This window comes from Peromyscus maniculatus, chromosome 4 (genome assembly GCF_049852395.1).
Source record: "Peromyscus maniculatus bairdii isolate BWxNUB_F1_BW_parent chromosome 4, HU_Pman_BW_mat_3.1, whole genome shotgun sequence".
NCBI lineage: Eukaryota > Metazoa > Chordata > Mammalia > Rodentia > Cricetidae > Peromyscus > Peromyscus maniculatus.
The window spans coordinates 46,724,566-46,746,010 of record NC_134855.1 but is presented as its reverse complement, the minus strand read 5'-3'; the positions used below and the strand labels follow the sequence as shown (position 1 = coordinate 46,746,010).

At 44.6% G+C, this 21,445-nt stretch overlaps 1 protein-coding gene across 2 annotated transcripts in view; it reads right to left on the bottom strand.

Annotated features, from left to right (window-relative positions):
- Nostrin (nitric oxide synthase trafficking) overlaps positions 1-20,377 on the bottom strand; it is a 59,411-nt gene extending 39,034 nt beyond the window's left edge. Inside the window, exons 1-2 of one of the 2 annotated variants that reach the window (XM_006972380.4) lie at positions 20,230-20,377; positions 9,119-9,204 (exon numbers count right to left, since the gene is read on the bottom strand). In XM_006972380.4, coding sequence (XP_006972442.1) covers positions 9,119-9,204; positions 20,230-20,256 — 113 coding nt within the window. In that variant the 5' untranslated portion in view covers positions 20,257-20,377. The remainder of the gene's footprint in view (positions 1-9,118; positions 9,205-20,229) is intronic. The other variant, XM_076569600.1, reaches the window with a different exon arrangement.
- Positions 20,378-21,445: the final 1,068 nt, after the last annotated feature.

Below are 21,445 nucleotides of genomic sequence, written 5' to 3'. Positions count from 1 at the left end.
GGTTAAAGGCATGTACCACATTGCCTAACTTTCACAGGCTTTCTCTCAAGAAGGTAGAGACCCATCCAAGGAGATTCACTTGCCAAGCCAGACTTTTCTTGCATTGGTATCAATGCCAGGGCAGATTTGTGAGTTTCCAGATTAAAATTCCTGTCACCCACACATGAAGATTATGTATCCAAACAATGCCCTCTGTACCACTTTGTCACTCTGCAGACACTTGGCCTGTGCTCTGTTTGTCCACAAAATAGCAACACCCAGCCTTTATTGGGCCCTTACACCATGCATGATACTATGGTAAGCATTTAACTCTTTCTTTTTAGAAGGTTTTTATTCTCGTTACTTAGCACGGGGAAGGGGCACCACAGCACAGGTTTGGAGGTCAGAGGACCCCTTGATGGAGCCGGTTGTTATTTTGCCATGTGGGTCTGAGACTCAAAGTCGGCTTGTTAGACTTTTAGTCGGGTTGCAAGCCCTTCAGCCGCTGGCTCATCTCTCTGGCTCATTTTCGTTTGTGTCGAACCTACAGTGACTTACATGGGGCGGACATGGTTTGTCTGTCCATTTCTGGGAGAGGGCACGAGGCCCCGAGTTGAGCTGGTCGCTCTACTGAGGACACATGAGAAGGAGGTGATGCAGTTAGCTTTCAAACCTGGCCGATCTAGCCAGAGAACCTGCTGCTTAGCCACGCTGCTCCTCCTACTCAAGATGCGGAGAATGGCTGTAGATACCGCAAGGCGGGGAGGGGAGTCAGACAAAAGTGCATTTGAAAACTTACAGCGCTGCTCACTTCAATGTTAATCACCGTGTTGTGACACACTGCAGCTCCCACGGTGTGGCCTCTAGACATGCCACTTCCATGCAGTGTAAAGACCTTCTGGACCCCCCAGGGCCTTTCTTGAGGCACCCATGTGTTGTAAATCAGTTGGTGAGTGGGGAATGGAGATGATGGGGATCTGGCTACGAGGCAATGGAGGGGGACTCTGGTCTCAAACGCCATCAGCTTAGCTCGTTGAGGTTAGGCTGAGTGGGATCCAGTGTCTCTGACCAGCAAAATTGTGTTCTTTATCGCTACATGCAACTTATTGATGACCCCAGAGGACTTTAGAATCGGCCAAACAGAGCAGGCTGCAGCCATCCACTTTTGCCTTCTAATTTCTGGTGCCCACCTGTGGCACCCCAACAGAGGAGTGTTCAGCAGAAGGAACTGAAATGACACACGGTGAGGAGGGGAAGGAGGAGGTAGTGTGGGACATTGTCCTTCAGGCCCTCAGTGGCTTTTACCTTAGCAGATGCCCATGACTAAATTCCAAGGCAATGACCAATTTCCTGTCCAATGACTCATCACTCTTATAGGAAGTCATGTTCTGAGAGACAAACACAGTGACATCTGTCACTTTTGTAAGCCTGAATGATTGTGAGTTTGAAAACTGAAGCAAAGACTACCATGCGTTTTTCTGTGGTGTGTGTGTAAGTGGTGTGTATGTGTGTGTCTGTGTGTATCTGTGTTTGTGTGTGGTGTGTGGTATGTGTGTGTATGTGTGTATAAGTGTGTGGAATATGGTGTGTGTGTGTGTGTGTGTGTAAGTGTGTAAGTGTGGTATGTGTATGCGTGTGTGGTGTGTGTGTGTGGTGTATGGGGTGTGGCTATGTTCATTTCAGAGGATTCTACTCTAATAAACTTACACAAAATAATTGTTTAAAGTCCTTTGGTTTCCTCTGTGTCTGTGAAAAATTAGTTAACACTGAACAAAGGTCTTCTCATGCTAAAGGAAGCAGGTGACCGTGCCTTCCTCTGAATTAAGGATTTCAGCAATCTCAATAGACGGTGTTCTCCCACACTGCCTTCCACCTCTCAGTTTGAGCCAGAACCAACTTCCAGTTGGGGCTGGGTGTACTGGAGTTTTCCATTCGAGTCTTATCAGTTTTCCTTTAGAAAGGCAGCCACAGCTCATAAATCAGCTGTATGTAAACGTTACCAGAGGCTGGGAGTCATGGTGCACACCTATAATCCCAGCACTGTGGAGGCTGAGAAAAGAGAATCAAGAGTTCAAGGCCAATCTAGTCTACACAGTGAGTTACAGTCCAGCCTGGGCTATAACAGAGAGCTAGATTCAAGTTCAAATAAATTCTACCCACTTCCTAAGGTTATCAAAGACGGTCATGGGGGCAAAGTGGGAGGATGGAGACAGTGGATAACGAGGACCCAGTTGTGAGAGGCAGAAAGACTAGCTGTAGATGTTTTGCTGAAGGCTAGACTGACTATAGGCAAGTATGTACACTTCAAAATAGCTAGAAGGGGGGGAGGGAGTTCAAAGGATTTCCCAACAAGGAAATGGTAAGCATATGCCATGTCATGCAGATGCTAATTTACCCTTATTTATCCATCGCATACTGTATACATAATGTCAAATTATCATGTTGTCCCTAGAAAATATGTGCAATTATTATGTGCCAACTTAAAAGTTAACAGGCAGGGCTGGGGAGAATACTTGCCATCATGCCCAAGGCCCTGGGTTCAGGCCCTCGGTACTACCAAAAGTAAAAATTAGCAACCAACAGGGTAGCTACCGGTGATTAGAATCAGGTCAAAGCTCTGTCCCTCCCGTGACTCGGTGCTCTGACCAGCTATGGGACTGTTATCCATTGTCCTAATTCTGCTTCCAGAGAACAGCTTGTAAGAAGGCAACTGTGTGGCTGGGAGAGCTTCTTGGATGCAGACCTCAAGCTAACCGGCTAGAAGTCTCTGACCCTGAGGCTGCTCACTGCCAAGTTCAGTGCGTCCACTGTGCACAGGAATAGAAAGGAGAACTGTGAGGGAGAAGTCAGGCCAAGCAGACGAGACAGGAAATCCTCAGAGGCTTTTAGATAGAACCTAAATCTTACTCCAAATGAATACTATCACACACACGTAGGTGGAACTGTTCTTAATAACCAAGAGAAGGAGCTGGAGAGCCTCCTTTACCCACTAACGGAGGACTGATAAAGAGGTGTGCACATCACTTTTGAGAGCCAAAGAGACCAAGGTTTGATACATTTAGCGCAGAGCCTGCTGGACAGATTATACTAGATAAACGGTCTCTTCTGTGATTTTACTTTCCTAGCTTTTGTTCAAAAATAACATAAACAGTACCATGTTGGCAAATGTCAAAGATACATCCATGTGTTGATTTTTGTCAGACTCAATGTCAGACTTTGTCCAACATGACTTTCTTAGTTATAACTGCCTGCAGGTACAAACCAACTCAGACTTGGCTACATCCATTCACTGGGGGAGTCTATTGAACACTTCCTGCTCTGTACCAGGCAGGCCCTTTGGATACAAAGTCTCTCAACGTCTCTGATTCAGGGAGAATGAGGGCCAGTGGAGGGAGAGGGGAAGGAAGGCAGAAGAGCTGCAGCCGAGGTGCGTGCTGACGCCACACACAGACTGGGAGGAGGCTCGAGACCTGAGTTAAAGACGGCCTTCCATAGTGAAGCGCTGAATGCTGAAGAATAGTTTTACCAGAGCCAGCCACGGAAGGCGAGGCTGTACCCACGGGGCAACGCAACAGCCTGTGATAACATCATGGCCCACTGGGTGGTGGGGATAATGTGGGGGAGGTGTAAGATGGGGAGGGGAAGGACCACAGGGGTGGGGAGAGAGAAGGCCAAGGGAAAGTCCAAACCTCAAGTTCTTTATAAAACACCGTGGAGTCTGAATTTCATCCTAAAGGAGTCTCTGAAGGGTCTTAAGCAGGATCAAGGTCACAATAGAAAATACTTTGGAGACGAGAAGGCCCCAAATACAAAAGCGGTCCCTCCCTTTCTAGCACTCGAGTGCCCTGCTCAGCCGGCTGCCCCTGTGCACAGTGCGAACTGCGGGGTTTCAGGACAGGAGCCCAGGACAAGACTAGGTCAATCAGGCCCCTCGTGCATGGAGCCTGATCCGGTGACGTCATGTTTAATCGGAACCTAACTCTTAACCCACGGTGCCTCACTCTAAATGGCCAGTCTCGGGCAGGGCAAATGAGAGCATGAAAGCTACGACCTAACACGACAGTGGGCTTCCTATGTCCTCGCTGATCACATACAGTCCTATCGATACGGCCCAGGAGACAAGGCCAGGCAGTTGCTCTCAAGCGTTATAAAAGGTCCCCACTCTCCTCCAACACCCACCAGAATTTGCCTCATATTTTTCTGTCCACTTTTCAAAAAAGTCAGTTATGGCCCAATAAATACATTTACCCCCCACATCTTGGACTCCTTGTGCCAAGTTCCCAGCATAACAAGATACATGAGGGATAAGGGCAGGGCCTCAGCCAGCAAGTTGTGAGAACCCTGCTTGGATTTGAAACGGGAGTTCATCTGAGAGGATGCAGCCTTGGGCATCTTAATAAAAATGGATGAGAATGGATTACACTTCTGCCTCCATCCATGCTACTTTCAGTCAGGCGCTGTTGTAAACAGAGGAGCCACACAGTGGCAGGACAGTCTCCAAGATGGAAGACAGATCAAGAGACTTCTCCCAGAACAATAAAGGAAGCCATGGAAGGAAAAAAAAAATCTCTGGCTAGAAAGGGAGTGTAGAGGAGAGACAGGAAATCTTGGCCATGGGTGAGGATAGAAGGAATGAGGACAGGCTATCTCTGCTACAGGCCTTGGCTGGGTATGGTCTCAGACATCGTGGTGACGTCTAGGCATACCTGAGGTTCTTGTTAATACATCCGTCTAAGAGGAGAATCTGCTTCGGAGAAAAGCTGTTTGGACATTCTCACTCTGTGGTTCTAAAAGACATGTAGGAGTGTGTGTGTACCCGATAGTCTGTCACATACATGTTGGAAGCTCATTTAAGACTTGTATGGTGGCCTGGAGAGATGGCTCACCTGTTAAAGGTGCTAGCAGCTCTTCCAGAGGACCCAGGTTCAATTCTCAGTAACCATATGGTGATGTATAACAATTTATAGTGGGATCTGATGCCCTCTTCCGGAATAAAGGCACACATGCAGATAGAGCACTCATACGTAAAATAAATATATAAATCTTTTAGAAAATGACTTGGATGGTGGTAAATGTCTGGAAGTTCAGTAGGCAAGGGAGCTGAGGCTGGAAGAAAATGAGCAGAGTCTAATACTTCCTTTCATGTTTTTAGCCCTTTTGTTGATAACATCTGCGATGAGTCACTCACGGTCTGCTACACGTACCCTTCTGCTTTTAATGTCCATGGTGGCGACTCTTCCATCTGAAAACCCATTCCCGAGCTTCTTTGCAACGGAACAATTGATTTTCCATCTCAGCTGGCTTAAACATTAGCTATGGTGATGCGGAAAGCCAAACTCTCACACATGGCACCTGGAAATAATGCCCTTGTCATTTTAAATCTGGCCTGCAGTTGTGCTACCGTAAAGCCGAGCACTTTGACTTTAAACATAGTAGGAGCTGCCGGGGGTCTCTGGCTGAACTGGAGTTTGAGACTGCAAACCAGGGAAATGGTAGTAACTCATTGGGCAGAAGAAGCTGACGACCACGAGTTGCGGAATGTTCCGGTAAAACGTCATTTCACTAACCTGTGCAGTTCTCTATCACCTCCAATTAGAAGAAAGCAAGAAGGAGCTGAACTAGAGGAGGTGACGGTATCTGGGGTCACAACACCACTGTGAGTCAGTCCACTTCTGTGCATGCCTGAGTGCAAAACTCTGCTCAGCAGAACTGCATCCAGTCAGGACTCCCAGGCAAGGTGTCTGGAAATGTAAACCTCCAGGGATACTGAAATCCTTATTCTGATAATGTGGGTAGGACATTAAAAGAGTCTTCAATGATTATTTTACATATTTATTCATCCAATCTGCAAATATTTACCAAGTGCCGTGATGTCTACCACCTGCGGGCCACAGGCTTTGCCTTCCTGATCTCCCGTGTCTTCCCCCTCATTTTTCATGTCTACTATACTCATTCTGAGAATGCTGTTTCACTTGCCTTAGGAGGCTTTCCCACCTATATCCAATGCAAATGGAATGCATCATTGATTTGTATAAAATAAGCCCGCCCATTTGAGAGGAAACATCCCTGGCCTTGCAGCTGAAGGAAGACACTTAAGGACAGATACATATACCCCTCTCTTGGGCTAGCAAACTATTGAAACAATGAACCTCAAGAAATTAAAATTTCCCAAAGCCTTAGGCTGGGACCCTGGTACTAACCAGAGTGGGATCTTGTCCCCTTGAAATAGTTTTAGTTCAGACTATCCAGTTTGTAAGCCCACCTTGCAGAACTGACTAGAACTGAGACAGTGGTGGGCAAGACACACCTGGACCAGCACTGCTTAGTTATGCATACCTCCTGCCCTCGGCTTCAGCCTCGTCCTCATGTCAGTCACCCTGGAGGTGGTCTTGTGGGTCACTGGATGTCCTTATTTGTATTTGCTTTCCTCAAAGTGACCACATGGAATAAATATCCTTTCTTTGCTTTTCATAACCGTTTCTTTTGACACCCCCCCCCTTGTGTGTGTATGTGTGTATTCAAGTGTGCCACAGTGTGTGTGCAGGTCAGAGGACAACTTTCAGAAGACAATTCTCTCCTACCATCTGGATTCTAGGGACAGAGTTCAGGTTGTCAGGTTGAGCAGCAAGCATCTTTACCCCCGAGCCTCCTGACCAGCATAGTTTTGTTTTTGTTTTTCTGTCTGTGGTTTTTTTTTTTTTTGGGGGGGGGGTATGTGTGTGTGTTATTTTGTTGTTGTTATTTTGCTTGAGATACAACCTCACTATATAGCCTGGGCTAACCTTGAACTTGCAATCCTCCTGCCTCAGTCTCCCAAGTGCTAGGATTATAGGTAGCCACTATTGCCTTAAACAAGAACCAGCTTTTTGTATTTTATATGATCAGGGAAGTAATTTCTGAAGTCATAGAATGAGGTGCGTGAGAGCGAATGTGCCAGGTGCAGTTCAATCACTGGGCCTTGCGGACTAGTTTTGTCCAGTCAGCTCAAGCACAGGAGGAAGAAGTAGTGACCTCCATATTACACCGCTTGGTCTGATCCAGGGGTGTGATGCAGCATCCATCTTTGCTAACCGGCTCATAAGATTGTGGACTAAAAGCACACCATGAGGAAAATATTCATATATTAATAAAGTGCTTATGTCCACTAGAAAACAGTTCTCTGGGTATATATCCCTCAGGTTAACTGCATTATCAAACAGTTAAGCATGCCCATGCACCTGGGCATTTTAAGTAGGAAGGGTCACTTCAAATGAACAATTATCAGGAGCCAATATAAAGTACCCCAGCAGTGGTATCCTGGTTGAGGGAAATGATTTGGCTCTTCCAGGTTAGCTTTACAAAACATCTGTCACATGGTTGTTCAGCATTATTCAAGGTCAATTTTATTAAAGCATTATACCCATACTTTGCATTTATGTTGTGCAGTTCTTAAACTCAGAAATGTGCTTGCTACTTTGGCCTACAGCATCCTATAGATTTTCAGATTCTAAATCTGGTCCATAGGGAAGGAAAACCATGAAGGGAGATATCTGCACTGCCCAACGGTTCCGTGTTTGCCCCTTGAGAATGTGGAGATGGCGGCTTTCACACATTGAGAGGGCGGGTACTGGTCCTGGGAAGGGACTTCAAGAGAAACAAGGTAAGAAGCCAGGACTCTGGCTGTGGAAGAAAGTGAAGCGTCAGGTGAACATCTGGATAAGGGAGAAACAGGAAGAGAGTGGAGAAGCAGTGGCTGCTCCAACCCTGGAGGTCCACCGTGGAGCCTGCTGTAGCTGGGGCCACTGTTTTAACCTCTGTCACCTGTCTTCATAGCTGTCTAGCTGGCACTAATTTTGAACTCTTGGACACTAAATAATCAAGACCAGATGACTACCATCTGGGCCATCTGCCTCGTTAATCAGTATATACTTCTTCCTGCTTTTCAGGGAGAAGAGACTTTTATCTAAGCAAAGAGTTGGATTTATAGAATAGTTAACTGGTCTTATTTAAAAATAATTTCCTTTGAGGCCAATAAAATATTTTCTTATAGATGAAACACTGTCTTGGATTGCACCCTCCCTCTTCTCTTTTGGAAAATCAAGGCAGTTTGACTATTAGAATGGAAATATATCTCACTTAAAACTTTATTTTCTTTTTTATTCCATTTGACAAACTTGTGTTTTTCTTCATAAAAAGTCGTTAGAGCTCTCCCAGTCATTCATTATTCTGATAAAGCTAATGTTTTCTTTTGTTATTGATTTCCTAATGAGGAATGCTCTTAATTCATGATATCATTTTGTATGGCACATATATAAATTGTGTGTGTGTGTGTGCGCGCGTGCGCGCATGTGTGCGTGCAGTGCTCTGGAGTTGAAATATCACACATGCTTCACAAGCACACCATCACAGAGCTTCATTGCCAGCCCTACAATATTTTAAAGTTGAAACAGTTTCCTTTTAAAACACAACAGTCTCTCTTAAAAGTGGCTTTAGAATATTTATCATAGAGATGTCTAGAGTAGAGCAAAGGCCCAGATGACCCTCTTGTAAGCCAACTCCTTTCTCTGGTTCTTTAATTTTAAGCAGATCCCCCCCTATGTCCTTTATTGCCCGAGTGAAATGTGCTCATTTTAGCCCGGTGAACAGCTTTATTCACAGCCATACTTAGTATTAAGAGGAGATATTAATAGTAAAAACGGTGGCTTCGTATCCATCCATTCATTCTTTAGAAAATGACTAAAAAGATTGAAGACCAGGCTCTAAGGCATTCTTATCATACAATGGGTAAGACATAGCCCCTGTCCTTGGGGTGGAAAGAAAAACATAAACTAATAATCGAGGTCAGTGTGAAAAGCACAGTAAAATTGGCATATACATCAGATGTAAGAGTGGGCCCCTGGGAGCATGATAAAGTCAGTTTGAGGCTAAGAGGCTTGGCTGAGTCTTCCTAAGCAGAAGTCCTCTGTGTGGTGTCTTGATCTTTATGGCACCAGTTGATAAATGTTCGATGGAGGAGGCTCATTCTTCAACCCAGTTTCTCAAGCACCAGAACAGAACACTGTGTTCTGGAAAGCAGTGCAGCTTCTAATCACCCCTCCAGACATGTCGCTAGCTGCAACTACAGAGGAAGAATAGCTTGTTGCAAATGTGCATTTTGTACCTTTGCTGAAGGACGGATGTGATCTGCTTGCAGAAATTCTCTCCATTTTGAGCGAACTCCTTCAGGCTCTTGTATACTTTATTGTACTGGGGGAAGAAATGACAGGAAAATTATGACCACCTCCATAGATAGCACCCCCATAATTCAGAATGCTGTTGTAGTGATGACTGCCATCGTAAAGGCCTGTATGGCTAAGGGGGCACACACTTTTGGATGACTGCTTAGCTCAATATTAAGTCTCCTCTGGCTGGCTCTGAAAAAATCCAGGGAAATTTGCCAAAATTGAAGCTGGCCTGTTTATTTCTGTCTATCTTAGTTACTGTTCTATTGCTGTGAAAAAACACCATGACCAAAACAACTTAGAGAATAAATCACAATTGGGAACTTGCTTCCAGTTTCAGAGGGTGGGTCCATGACCATCATGGTGGGAAGCATTGCATGAGGCAGGCAGGCACAGCATGACCCTGGAGTAGTAGCTGAGAGCTTACGTCTGGTTCACGAGCAGGAGCCAGAGAACGTGATCGCAAGTGAGACTGGGCCTGATGTGGCACAGCTCCTCTGACAGGGCCACACTCCTACTCCTTAAATAATCCACCAACTGGGAATTAAACATCAACTCTATGAGCCTATGGGGCCATTCTCATTCAAACCACCGCACTGTTCTAGGTCAAATACAAATAATCCAACAGAATTTGGTTTCCTGGTGTGGAAAGGCCAAAAGCATACTCTACAGGACACCACATTACCACATTTTTGTCCCACCAACCTCCTCCACACATGATAGAACCACAGTCCAGGCTTTCTAAAAAAATCTGAAATTGAAATGGAAACACTTAAAAATCTTTTTGAGTTCTGATTTAGTACCATACACAGAATTTTTCACACTTGATCTAAATGATGAGTCTCAGTCAAAACACAGGCATGATAAAGATCTTGTATAAGATCATCTACAGGCTATGTGTATAGGGTTATGGGGAAGATAATGAATTGCATCCATAAGCTTGGGTCCCATCCCCAAGATGTCTTATTATACATTCACAAAACTCCAAAATCTGAAGGAAAACAACAACAACAACAACAACAACAACACTGAAATCTGGAACATTTCTGGTCTTAAGCGTTTTGGTGAGAAATACTTAGCCTGTAGGACCAAGCAGCTATTATGAAACTTTTGGAACACATCGGGTGCGTTGAGGCTGCAAAAAGCTTTACAGTGATGTGTTGGCTACGGAAGCCTCTTTGCAGGCTCCTGTGCCTGCAGGTACTAGTCAGGCATCTGCATGGCTGTGCCTGGGGGCAGGGATAGAGAGCAGGGTGAAGACAGCCTAGAGAAGCTGCTGCCTGCACTGCTGTGGCCCACAGATGCCCGTGAGAATGTGGCCCAGTGTAGCCAGATTTTCCAATTTGTCAAAAAAAAAAAAAGGAGCATCTGAAATATGAGTTGAAAAAACTTGTACCCAACAACTCCTAAATTTCAAAGTCTCTCAGTGTAAGTAAAGCCAGTCAGGGGTGGTGGTCCAGTTTGTAGACCTCGTCACATCTCTGCTAAAAGTCATAAGAACCTAGTTTTCTAGGTTTTATTTTCAGCAAAACTAACTTGTCTTCTCTAGACACATGGCCATGAAGGTTTCCTTCTTCTCCTTCTAGGCATGCTGGGAAAGTTTTGGTGGACATAACGTTGTGAGAAGCCCTACAGGAAAGAACTGTATCCAGTGTCCTTGTTTATTCCTACGTGACCTAGCATCTTCATTAAGTTCTTCCATGAGCCTTTGACCTTTTCCCCTACAGTACCAGAGCATCCCACAAAATGCCTCAGTGCCAGAGTTTAATACATCGCTCTCAGCAGCGCATGCACCCTGGAATCAAGCTAGTCTCAGCCTTCTTTACTTGTAAGTGTGCACTTGTGGCTGAATGCTATGGTAGATGCGTCAGAAATCAATGAGCCATTTCAGTGAAGGCCCCTCTTCCTCTATTTTGCTTCCTGGACTTAGGAACGATAGGCATTGCTATGACATAGTCTTGACATGGGACACCATGAACTGAGATCATAGATCCAAAGGAGATGAAGAGTCTGGGGCCCTACTGCTGTGGAGGGCAACATGCAAGCTTTCAACTCTCTATGTTCAGACTAAATATGTGTGAGAGAGATACAATGGTATTTAAAATTTGATTTTACTTAGTATGATTATCATTCTGATGATGATGGTGTGTGTGTGTGTGTGTGTGTGTGTGTGTGTGTGTGTGTGTGTGTGTTGCATGCTTATGAGCCCAGATATACATGTGTTGTTCAGATGACAACTTTTGAGAACTCAGGGTAGGTATCAGGTTTGCACAAGTATGACAGTATTTCTGAACCATTTGGTTGGTCCTACAATGGTTTTTATTTAACGACATTTTTAGTTAGGGTTTCTAATCTGTAGCTTTCCCCTGGTTCTAACTCAAGTGCGTCCTTAACTTTTTGTAAATTATGGAACGTTTTGTGTTTCTCAAAGATCACAGTCATACAGGAAGTAATGACACATACTTCATGCTTTTCTAAGTTACAGAGACACTAAACTTCTAATGAGCTCTTTCTGAGCAATGTTTTTTTTTTCATTTTCATAATTTCTTTGGCTATTCATGGACATTTATTCTTCCATATGAATATTTATCTAATTATAAGGTTTTTGGTTTTTTTTACATCCCTGTCAGAATCCTAGTCAAAATCATATTATTGTGTGTTTATATGAATTAGAGGAAATTAACATTTTAAAATGGTATTTAGATTTGCCATCCAAGAACACAGTGAAAGTCTTTCCATTTGTTTAAATCTTAGTTCATGTCAATAAAACTTAGTAGGTTCTCTATAGGAGCTTCAGCTTTCTTATTTGATTAATTTAGAAATAACTCCTGGGATTAAGCTGTATTTTCATATCGTTTCTCCTGTCTGCTTATAGCAAAGCAGAAACAAAGGCTCAACAAGGAAACCAGGGCCCTGGGCAAGCCAGACTTGGCTGCCTACTCACAGTGTGAGCTTCTCTGCTCTCAACCAATCTAGGGCTGGGGCTAGAGCTGAGCAGACACAGAAGGGTGAAGGATTGGAGGGACCTGGACTTTCAGAGTGAGAGTGAGGATAAGAGCCCCTTCCCACCAGGAGAACTGGGAGTGGAAGGGAAGATTGCCAAGATGGACTGCCCTAAGAAAAGAACCAGACACCAACACACCATACAATCCAATTAAAAAAATGGGGTACAGAGCTAAACAGAGAATTTTTTTTTCAAGACAGGGTTTCTCTGTGGAACTCACTCTGTAGATCAGACTGGCCTCAAACTCACAGAGATCCTCCTGTCTCTACCTCCCAAGTGCTAGGATTAAAGGCAGGTGCCACCACTGCCTGGCTAAACAGAATTCTTAATACAGGAAACTCAAATGGCTGAGAAACACTTAGAGAAATGTTCAACATCCTTAGCCATCAGGGAAATGCAAATCAAAATGACTCTGAAATTCCACCTCATACCTGTCACAATGGCTAAGATCAATAAAACAAGTGACAGCTCATGCTGGTGAGGACAAGGAGCATTGCTGGTGGGAATGTAAACTTGTACAGCCACTGTGGCAATCAATATGGCGCTTCCTTAGAAAATTGTGAATCAATCTATCTCAAGACCCACCTATTCCACTCAAGCATATACACAATAGATACTCCATCCTACCACAAGGATACTTGTTCTACTATGTTCGTAGTGACTTTATTCTTAATAGCCAGAAACTGGAAACAACCTAGATGTCTCTCAACGGAAGAATGGATAAAGAAAATGTGGTATATTTACACAATGCAGTATTACTCAGCTGTTAAAAAAGTGATATCATAAAATGTCATTGCAGGCAAATGGATGGAACCAGAAAAATTCATCCTGATCAATGCACCCCAGGCAGGCCCAAAAAGACAAATATGATATATACTCACTTATAAGTAGATATTAACTGTAAAGGATAGTCATGCTACAATCCACAGGCCCAGAGAGGCTAAGTAACAAGGAGGGCTCTAGGTGGGACATGGATCTCCCTGGGAAGGGAAAACAGATTTTGTGGGTGGATGGGGGTCGGGGAAGCAGGTGGGGATTGGAACAGGAGGGATCAGGTCAGGGAGAAAGGGATGGAAGGAGAGAGCGTGGGCAGAAATAACTGGAATAGGTGGACATTTAGGGGGCAAGTGGGAACCTAGTGCAGTGGAAACTTCCTGGAACCTGTGAGGGTGACCCTAGTGAGGACTCCCAGTAATAGGGATATGGAGCCTGAACCAGCCATCCTCTGTAACCAGGCCAGGCTCCCTGTGGGGGGACTGGGACACCAACCCAGCCACAAAACCTTCCACTCCAACCTGTCCTGCCTGCAAGATGCCCTGGGGCAATGGTGGCTCAGAGCTTGTGGGAGTGGCCAGCCAATGACTGGCCTAACTTGAGGCCCAAGCCAGAGGCAACCCCTGCCTCCATGCCTGATGCTGCCCGGATGACTAGGAACCAGAAACTGGATGGCTCAGAACCAACACAACTAACCCCCCTCTCCCCCCAAAAAAGTCAATGAAATGCTTCTTAATGATGTTCTGCCATTCTCATAGACAGATGGGTAGCCCAATCGTCATCAGCTTCCTCCAGCAGCTGAAGGAAGCAGATGCAGAGACCCACAGCCAAATGCGAGGCAGAGCTTGGGGGAACCCTGAGGACACAGAAGAGGGAGAGGAAGAATTGTAGGAGCAAGAGGTGTCAAGGACACCCAGAGAACATGGCCCACAGAATCAGCTAAGCAGGGTTCATAGGGGCTCATGGAGACTTAAGTGGCAATCATGGAGCCTGCATGGGTGTGTGCTAGGCTCTCTGCATACATGCTCTGGTTGTTTAGCTTGGGATTTTGTTGGACTCCTAATAGTGGGAATGGGGGTGTCTCTGACTCCCTTGCCTGCTCGTGGAACCCTTTTTCTCCTACTGGGTTGCCTCATCCAGCCTCGATGTGAGGGTTTGTGCCTGGTCTTATCGCATCTTGTAATGCCATGTTCAGTTAATAGAACTGGGAGGCCTGCTTTTCTCTGAAGGGAAATGGGGGAGCAGGGGATATGGGGGAGAGCAGAGGCAGGGGGGAGAGGAGGTTGCAGGGAGGATATATTGTATAAGGGAAGAATAAAGAAAAGGACACATGAGATCACCATCACATGGCAGCCTTGGGGTGAGAACAGGGGACTGTGGTAAAGAAGGGGAGCATGGGAAGAATGACTTCCCTACTACTTAATCTGACTAAGAATCACTGAAAATGCTTCTACAGAATTGTACACACTGGGCTGTTGGGGTCACTGCAGTTTCCAATTTCTTAGGCCTTCAAAACCCTATAAGACATCTTTTTATAGTCTTCTTGGGACAAGTTTTGGGAGGCCAGGACATTCTTAAGGGTTAAGACCTCAATTGTCTTCAGTTACGGTGGTGGAGCTATGGCAAGGCAGGTATCGGTCACCTTGTTCCCTCAAAAGCATTTCATCTCAACTTGGAGTTTCTCCTTGGATTTATTTATTGCATTGTTTTAAATGTGTAAGGGTTTTGCCTCCAAGTGTGTCCCCCCATGCCCGGTGGCTGTGCAGGTTAGAAGAGGGTGTTGGATCCCCTGGAACTGGAGTTACAGACAGTTGTGGGTCACCAGGAAGGTGATGGGTTTTGAACCCAGGTCTTCTGGAAGAGCAGCCAGTGCTCTTTACTTCTGAGCTAGTCCTCTAGTTCTCAACTCAATTTGTAAAGAAAGGGGTTTTCTCAAGTAAAGCACAGTTCCGGCTTCTGTTGACCCATGAGCTGTCAGCTGAAGGCTTTGGAAGATGGTAAATACACCGTATTTTTTTCACAGAAAGTATTTGTATGGGAACAAAGTGGTGGTGAATGGACAAAGTTCTTCCAGACAGAAAAACGGCCAATGGTTCTGCTGCCTCAGCCACTCTGCTCAGATCATAGGTCGGAGGGATCCACGCCTCAAGTAAACCATTTCCTGAGATCCATTGTACCCAGACAATGCATCATATTGTTCTTAATTTAATGATAAGATAAAGAAGGATGTTCCTTTTATAACAACACGAGGTAGAATTTTTATCTTTGACCTGATGTTCAGTGTGCAGACAACTCCCCAGAATTCCTGATCCGGACTGAGATAAAGGAGACTTCCATAAATAAAAGAGATACTAAGACTGTTTCTATCTACTCAGCTAAATTCCTGAGAGTCAATGGTCCTGGACTTTTTATCATGTACCATTTACTCAAACTTGAACAGAAACACAATTTCTTTAAAAGCAGACTTACCTAAATGTTAGAGAAGATCCTGTGACTATCTAGTCCTGTGTGTGTGTGTGTGTGTGTGTGTGTGTGTGTGTGTGTGTGTGTGTGTGTGTTTGTGTGTGTGTGTGTGTGAGTGTGAGTGTGAGATCAGATAACCTCAGACTGTCTCTCATCTGAGGCAGTGAAATCTTCACCTTGGCTTTGGCTCCTCTGTCCTGGTCTTACTTCTCCTTCCCACCCACTCCCACAGGTCAGAGGGGACTTTGAAGAGGTTCCATGGGACACAGTATGGAAAGCACAGAAACCCAATCTCTTACTTAGAGTTAAGACCCAAAGAGCTAAACATGACCTCATTAGACTAAGGACAGACTTGTGCTTAGAAATGTCAGGCAGTTAAATCAACTAGACTATCTATTACAGCTAAATGTCTGCATATAGCTAATAAATATAATCAAACTAAGCTTACTCAGAGAGCTGATGCCCTGGTACCAGTCAGTGGCCCAGATGGATTCTTAATATCATCAAGAAGCGAAAAAGGATTCATTCTAGTGAGAATCATGTGGAAAGTAAGTTTGGGATGTCTTTTCCTCCTTATTGAGCATTCATATATCCTGGCCCTACAACATACGCATCCCAGGGAAGAACTCAGTGCTGATGTTCTATCTCCACATGAATTTATTCGAGCATGCTCTTTCTCCCCTGGACCCTTAATTCATAAGATAACATATCATGGTTTTTTTTTTAAATTCCCTTTATAAAGAATTAATCTGCTGGTAGCCAGGATATTTAGGACATTTCTGAAACCTTAAAAGAAATCCTTCACATTTACAGTTGTTTTATACAGGCATGTCCTACCCAGCACGAGGAAAATGTTTCTGATGTACACTTGTAAAGCAGATTCTGTTGTTTAAGTGTTGCTATAACAAAAGAAACAAACAGCAAAGCCAAACATGGTCACCTAGGCCACCAGCATATGGAATGACTAGACAGCTGAGCTGGAAACACGATAAAACACCACTGTTGAACTTGGACCATTTGCTCCTTCTGACTTCACACTGTTTGAATGCTGAAAAAGATTAAATCCAATTGCTCTAGAAAAATGTGTTATTGCTGTGGATACTCATATGGACTTTTCAAAAAGCATATAATGGTGGTCTTCACAGAGCTCAAGAAGCCAGGACACCGGACTTGAATTTAGCTGACCAAGCTTCTTGGTGCTCTTTCCATGCCAAGCCTGTGCAGCTGACTCCATGTGAATTCTCACTCACCGGTGCTGATTATTTCAAAGCACTGCCCCTCAAATTAAGGGCTTACTTGTACTTATCAGAGATCTGTTTGGTATCTGAAGCTTTGTGGTAGGATTTCTTAAATTGTGAGAAACAGAGTACCAAGGAAACAGTACCGTCTCCCATCTCCTCCTCTTATTTTCCAGCTGATGAAACAGAGGCCTAAGGAATGGAGGATGCTTATTACACATCTCACCGACACACACTGAAGACGCTTTGGACTTCACAGTATCTGTGCCAGACTCTATTTGCCCTTCTCCATCTCTCAGGGGAGTAGAGGCTCCCGGGAGCCATGGACCACAGCACTGGTGCCTTTGGAGTCCTTGCCAGTCACAGCTGGGGACCCAGGCTGAACCAGCAGGCCAAGACGTTCAAGTTGGCATGTGAGCCAGGTTACCAAGCTGAGGAGCAGCCTGGTCCCCTTTTGGTAGCTGATTTCACAAGCAAACAGGCTGAGGGTGTAGGAAGCAGAGGTGTGCTCTAACAGGCTCCTATCTGGCTTCTTTTTTTTTTGGTTTTTTCGAGACAGGGTTTCTCTGTGTAGCTTTGCGCCTTTCCTGGAGCTCACTTGGTAGCCCAGGCTGGCCTCGAAATCACAGAGATCCGCCCGGCTCTGCCTCCCGAGTGCTGGGATTAAAGGCGTGCGCCACCACCGCCCGGCATGGCTTCTTTATGAGTACCTACAATGCAAACATTTGGTGGTAGCTTGTAACTGTCGCTCAGTTTGGTTGTTACGGTCTTCTTTCATAGGAAGGGAGAAAGTGGTACTTTTCTTTTTTTCTTTTTTAAACATAATTGAGTCATTTCCTCTGGGAAGAATTTGATGCTATCAACTTCCTTGCACATGGAGTTGAGGAAGATTTCTCGTGGCATAGTTTTAGGTGTCAATGATAAGCTCACAGGCATCAAGGCTGGGAGCCAATTCTTTTCCTTTCTAAAATCAGAACTTAAAGAAAAAACACTTAAAAAATAAGCTCCAGCCCCCTCGTGATTATTTAAAAGCCCCACGCAGGGTCTAGCACTCTTCCGCTCACTCTAGTGACAGTCATTTGAAAGCAGACGCGACTGTCACGACTCCTGGAGGCTGAAGGGCCCAGAGGAGCTGTTTATTCTCTCACGGAAGCATGACCCCAATGGTAGCTTTAAGTGTTTTCGTACAAGGCCTGCTTTCAGAGTTCAGTAAAACATGTTTCACTTAGAACATTATTTTTAAATGCATAAAACAAAATACCACAGGGTTATAAGGAAATGGAACCACATTGATATATATATATATATATATATATATATATATATATATATATTTAAGCTTATGATATTAGGCTAGATGTTTATATTAATATGCTAAATAACAAGTCTTAAAAATTACCAAAATATCTAAATAAGGCTGAGAATAAGCAATAGTTTGTGATATCTACAATAACATGGTTATATTAAAATATCTGTGTTTTTTATTGTTTACACAGTTCTAGACACTGTTAGATTGTCTACTAAAATTGGATACTCAAAGTTGAAGAAAATTCTACATTTCAGTTAGAAACAGTGTAAATATAGATCCTCACCCCATTTCTTTATTTATTTGACTTTGTTCTTGACTCACTGAGATTGATACACAAATCCATTGGTGTGGACCAAGTTAAGATTACAGCTTAATAAAGATGTTTAATAGTGCTTTGTGCAAAGCTAGGGCCTTATAGGGTAGGACATTTGGCAGACAGTGGGAATTTTTGGTTCTCTATAAAAAACGCTAAGTGTCTTCCGAGGCATTCATCTGAAATCCGTGCCCTTGTTTTACCATGTTCCCAAACTGTGGAGCATTGTTCCCCCAAGTCCAAGCTGGGATTGTGCCAGGAAGTCAACTTGAACATTTGATAAAGCTGAACAATTGCAAATAAATAAATAAATACTCTGTGGCTTTACAGAGTTTAGAAGTTCAGGCTGAAGGGATATCCGCCTCCTCTTGACGCCCGGATACCTTTGGTGGCAATGGGCCCATAGACATGGTTTTCAGTCATGGACAAGAACAAACATCCTTGGGGATGTTCAGAATAGGAAAAGGCATCATCTAGCACCCCAGGAAGTAGAGCTTTGAACTGCTATAGAGGTGGGGGGTAGACAAGCTTTGCTACCTACAAAAAACAAAAAACAAAAACAAACAAACAAAAAAAGATGGTAGACTTTCAACCCCCTTTCTTTCTTTGTTCTTTAAAAAACTTAGTTGGTGCTGTCTCCCGTCTCCCTCTCTTTAGTCTATTATACTGTCTTGGCATTGGCTTTCTTTTTAAATGATGGGTAGTACCAGATTTTTGCCTCAACTTATCCCACCCCTGTACCAGGGGAAAAAAATCATCAGGTAGCTATGTTGAGACAGGAGAAGATTTTAAAATGTAATAGGGAGCAAGTTCAAAGAGAGAAAACAGATTTCTCTTAAAGGTTACCCATAACCACCCATTGCCGAGGAGACTGAGGATCGGGTGCTAATGGGGTGGGTGGTGGTTCGTTCACTCAGTATCATCATCCATCACAGTGTTGGAATACTTCTTCATTGAGCTCATCTCTTTGTGCTTAACGGGGCTAGTGCTACAATATACTGGCCATTTAGGCATTTGCCTCCTTTCAGTCATGTGACTCTGGAACTCACACTAGCAGGTACAATTCCATCTCTCCTAACCCCATGCTTTCCTCGCCCTTTGGATAAACAAAAGGAAAGCGGCAGCCCTCTGCTGGTCTTACGGCTTCCTTACGGACCTCCCTTGCCTGTCCACAGGCTTGTTTTCAGTAAAGTATATGAATGACTACATTGCCTACAATGACTGCAATTCCTGGCTTCTGAGCTCACCAAGTTGAACTTTACAACACTGCTTCCTGGGGTAAGACATGGAAAATCCTCGATTACTTCTGTTTTGGAATAAATAAATCTTCCCTTTATTCCTATTGCTTCTTGTCTCCTAGGTCAAATTTCTGCCACTACTGCTGATGACCCTGCTGTGTTTTTGGACTTTTGATCAATTCTGTGTTTGGAGAATGCTCTCGGGACCGGAGCAATCACATTGGTGAATCGTTCACCAGGCTGACACAATGGGAGTTTGTTCTGTGGTCTGTAGTGCTTGGGATCTTGTGGTCTTAAACTATTAAACAATTTGATTAAAAAGTGGGGGCAGAGTAAGGGGTGGGGAGGCAGGACCTTCTTCCCTGACTTCATCTCTGAGCCAAAATGCACTGCAGACAGTCTGCACGCTTTCATATCTAGTCCACACGCAATGTTGGCACTGTTGGTGTGCGCCTTAATCCTGCTTTTTAAACAGCCCCGTCTGGATCCGAGTAGGATGCTGTATACTCATCCAAACCTTTTCCCATCAATTTGAGAATGAAAGACAGCTGTGACTGTCACTTTTTCGAGAGGGCTCTATTTTAAACTAAACCAAAGAAAAACTACAGACTTTTGTACCATAGCCAACATCTAAACATGCCTCCTTTCTGATTGTCTCAAATTTCTGCAGTTAAAAATCCTCCCCCACACAGACCACACTGGTCTACTCACCGAACAATCCGTCAGTGGGTCCCTCATGTTGAAATGCTCTTTGCTTCGTCTTTTAGCTACGCTCCAGCATTCTGGACGCTGCTGCAATCAATCAGGTTGGGTGTGTTCTGGACTTCCGGGATTCAAAGGGCTTGGAGTACGTCAGTCCTTGTCAAACACACCAAGGAGGAAGTTCCAGCCCTGGACTTTCATCCAGTTTGTTTCCTGAAAAAGCAAAGAACAGCTCTGGGTCAAAAGAGCCCCTGGGAGATGGTGAGAACCAGTTCAGCAAACACTCACAGGGCAGGACACTGAGGCCTTGAGAAGAGGTCCAGAAGCTGTGTAGAGTTCCCCACGATCTGGATGTCCAGAATGACAGTGGGAGCTCACTTTTTTTTTCCAGCTTGCCTGTCCAGTCATGGCTTATATTTTCTGTGTTTTATGCTGCTCTGACCTTTGGGAACTATGCATGCTAGAGAGGTGAAAGGTGACTGTCATAACTGTCTTTCATTCTCTAGTTGATGGGAAAAGGTTTGGATGAGTATACAGTATCCTACTTGGATCCAGACAGGGCTGTTTAAAAAGCAGGATTAAGGCACACACCTACAGTGGATCCAGATGGGGCTGTATGATGGTTTACATCGATTGTCAACTTGACAGGGTCTAGAATCATCTTAAGAGACTAACCTCTGAGCATGTCTGTGAAGGAGTGTCTAGATTGAGTTAATTAAAAAGATCTGCCCTAAATGTGGGCAGCATCCTCAGATGAGCTGGGGTCCTAGCCTGGAATAAAATGAGAAAGTGGGTGGAGCACTAGCCTTCATCTCCCTGTGTCCCTGCAGAGGCAATGGGACCAGCTGTCCTGAAGCTCCCGATGCCCCGCCTTCCCCGCCATGATGGACTGTGCTTCCAACCACAGGGCCAGGGTAGATCCTCCCTCCCTCCCTCCCTCCCTCCCTCCCTCCCTGCTTTTGTAGAGTACCTTGCTGCAGCAATGAGGACAGTAACTAACCCAGCAGGTTAATTCCCAGTGATGACAAATTTGCCTGCAGTCCTGTCTTTGATGTGTAAATTAACGGCCCAGACCCACATGGCCTAGCAAACCTGTATTTCTCCTGCCCCATCCCTCAGAGCTGGTACCAAACAGCCTTACAGAACTGTTTAACACTGATGTGTCCAAAAGAGACTGTCAGGAGGGGAGCCATTCAGGAACCACCTCTGAGGCCTAACTGAACCG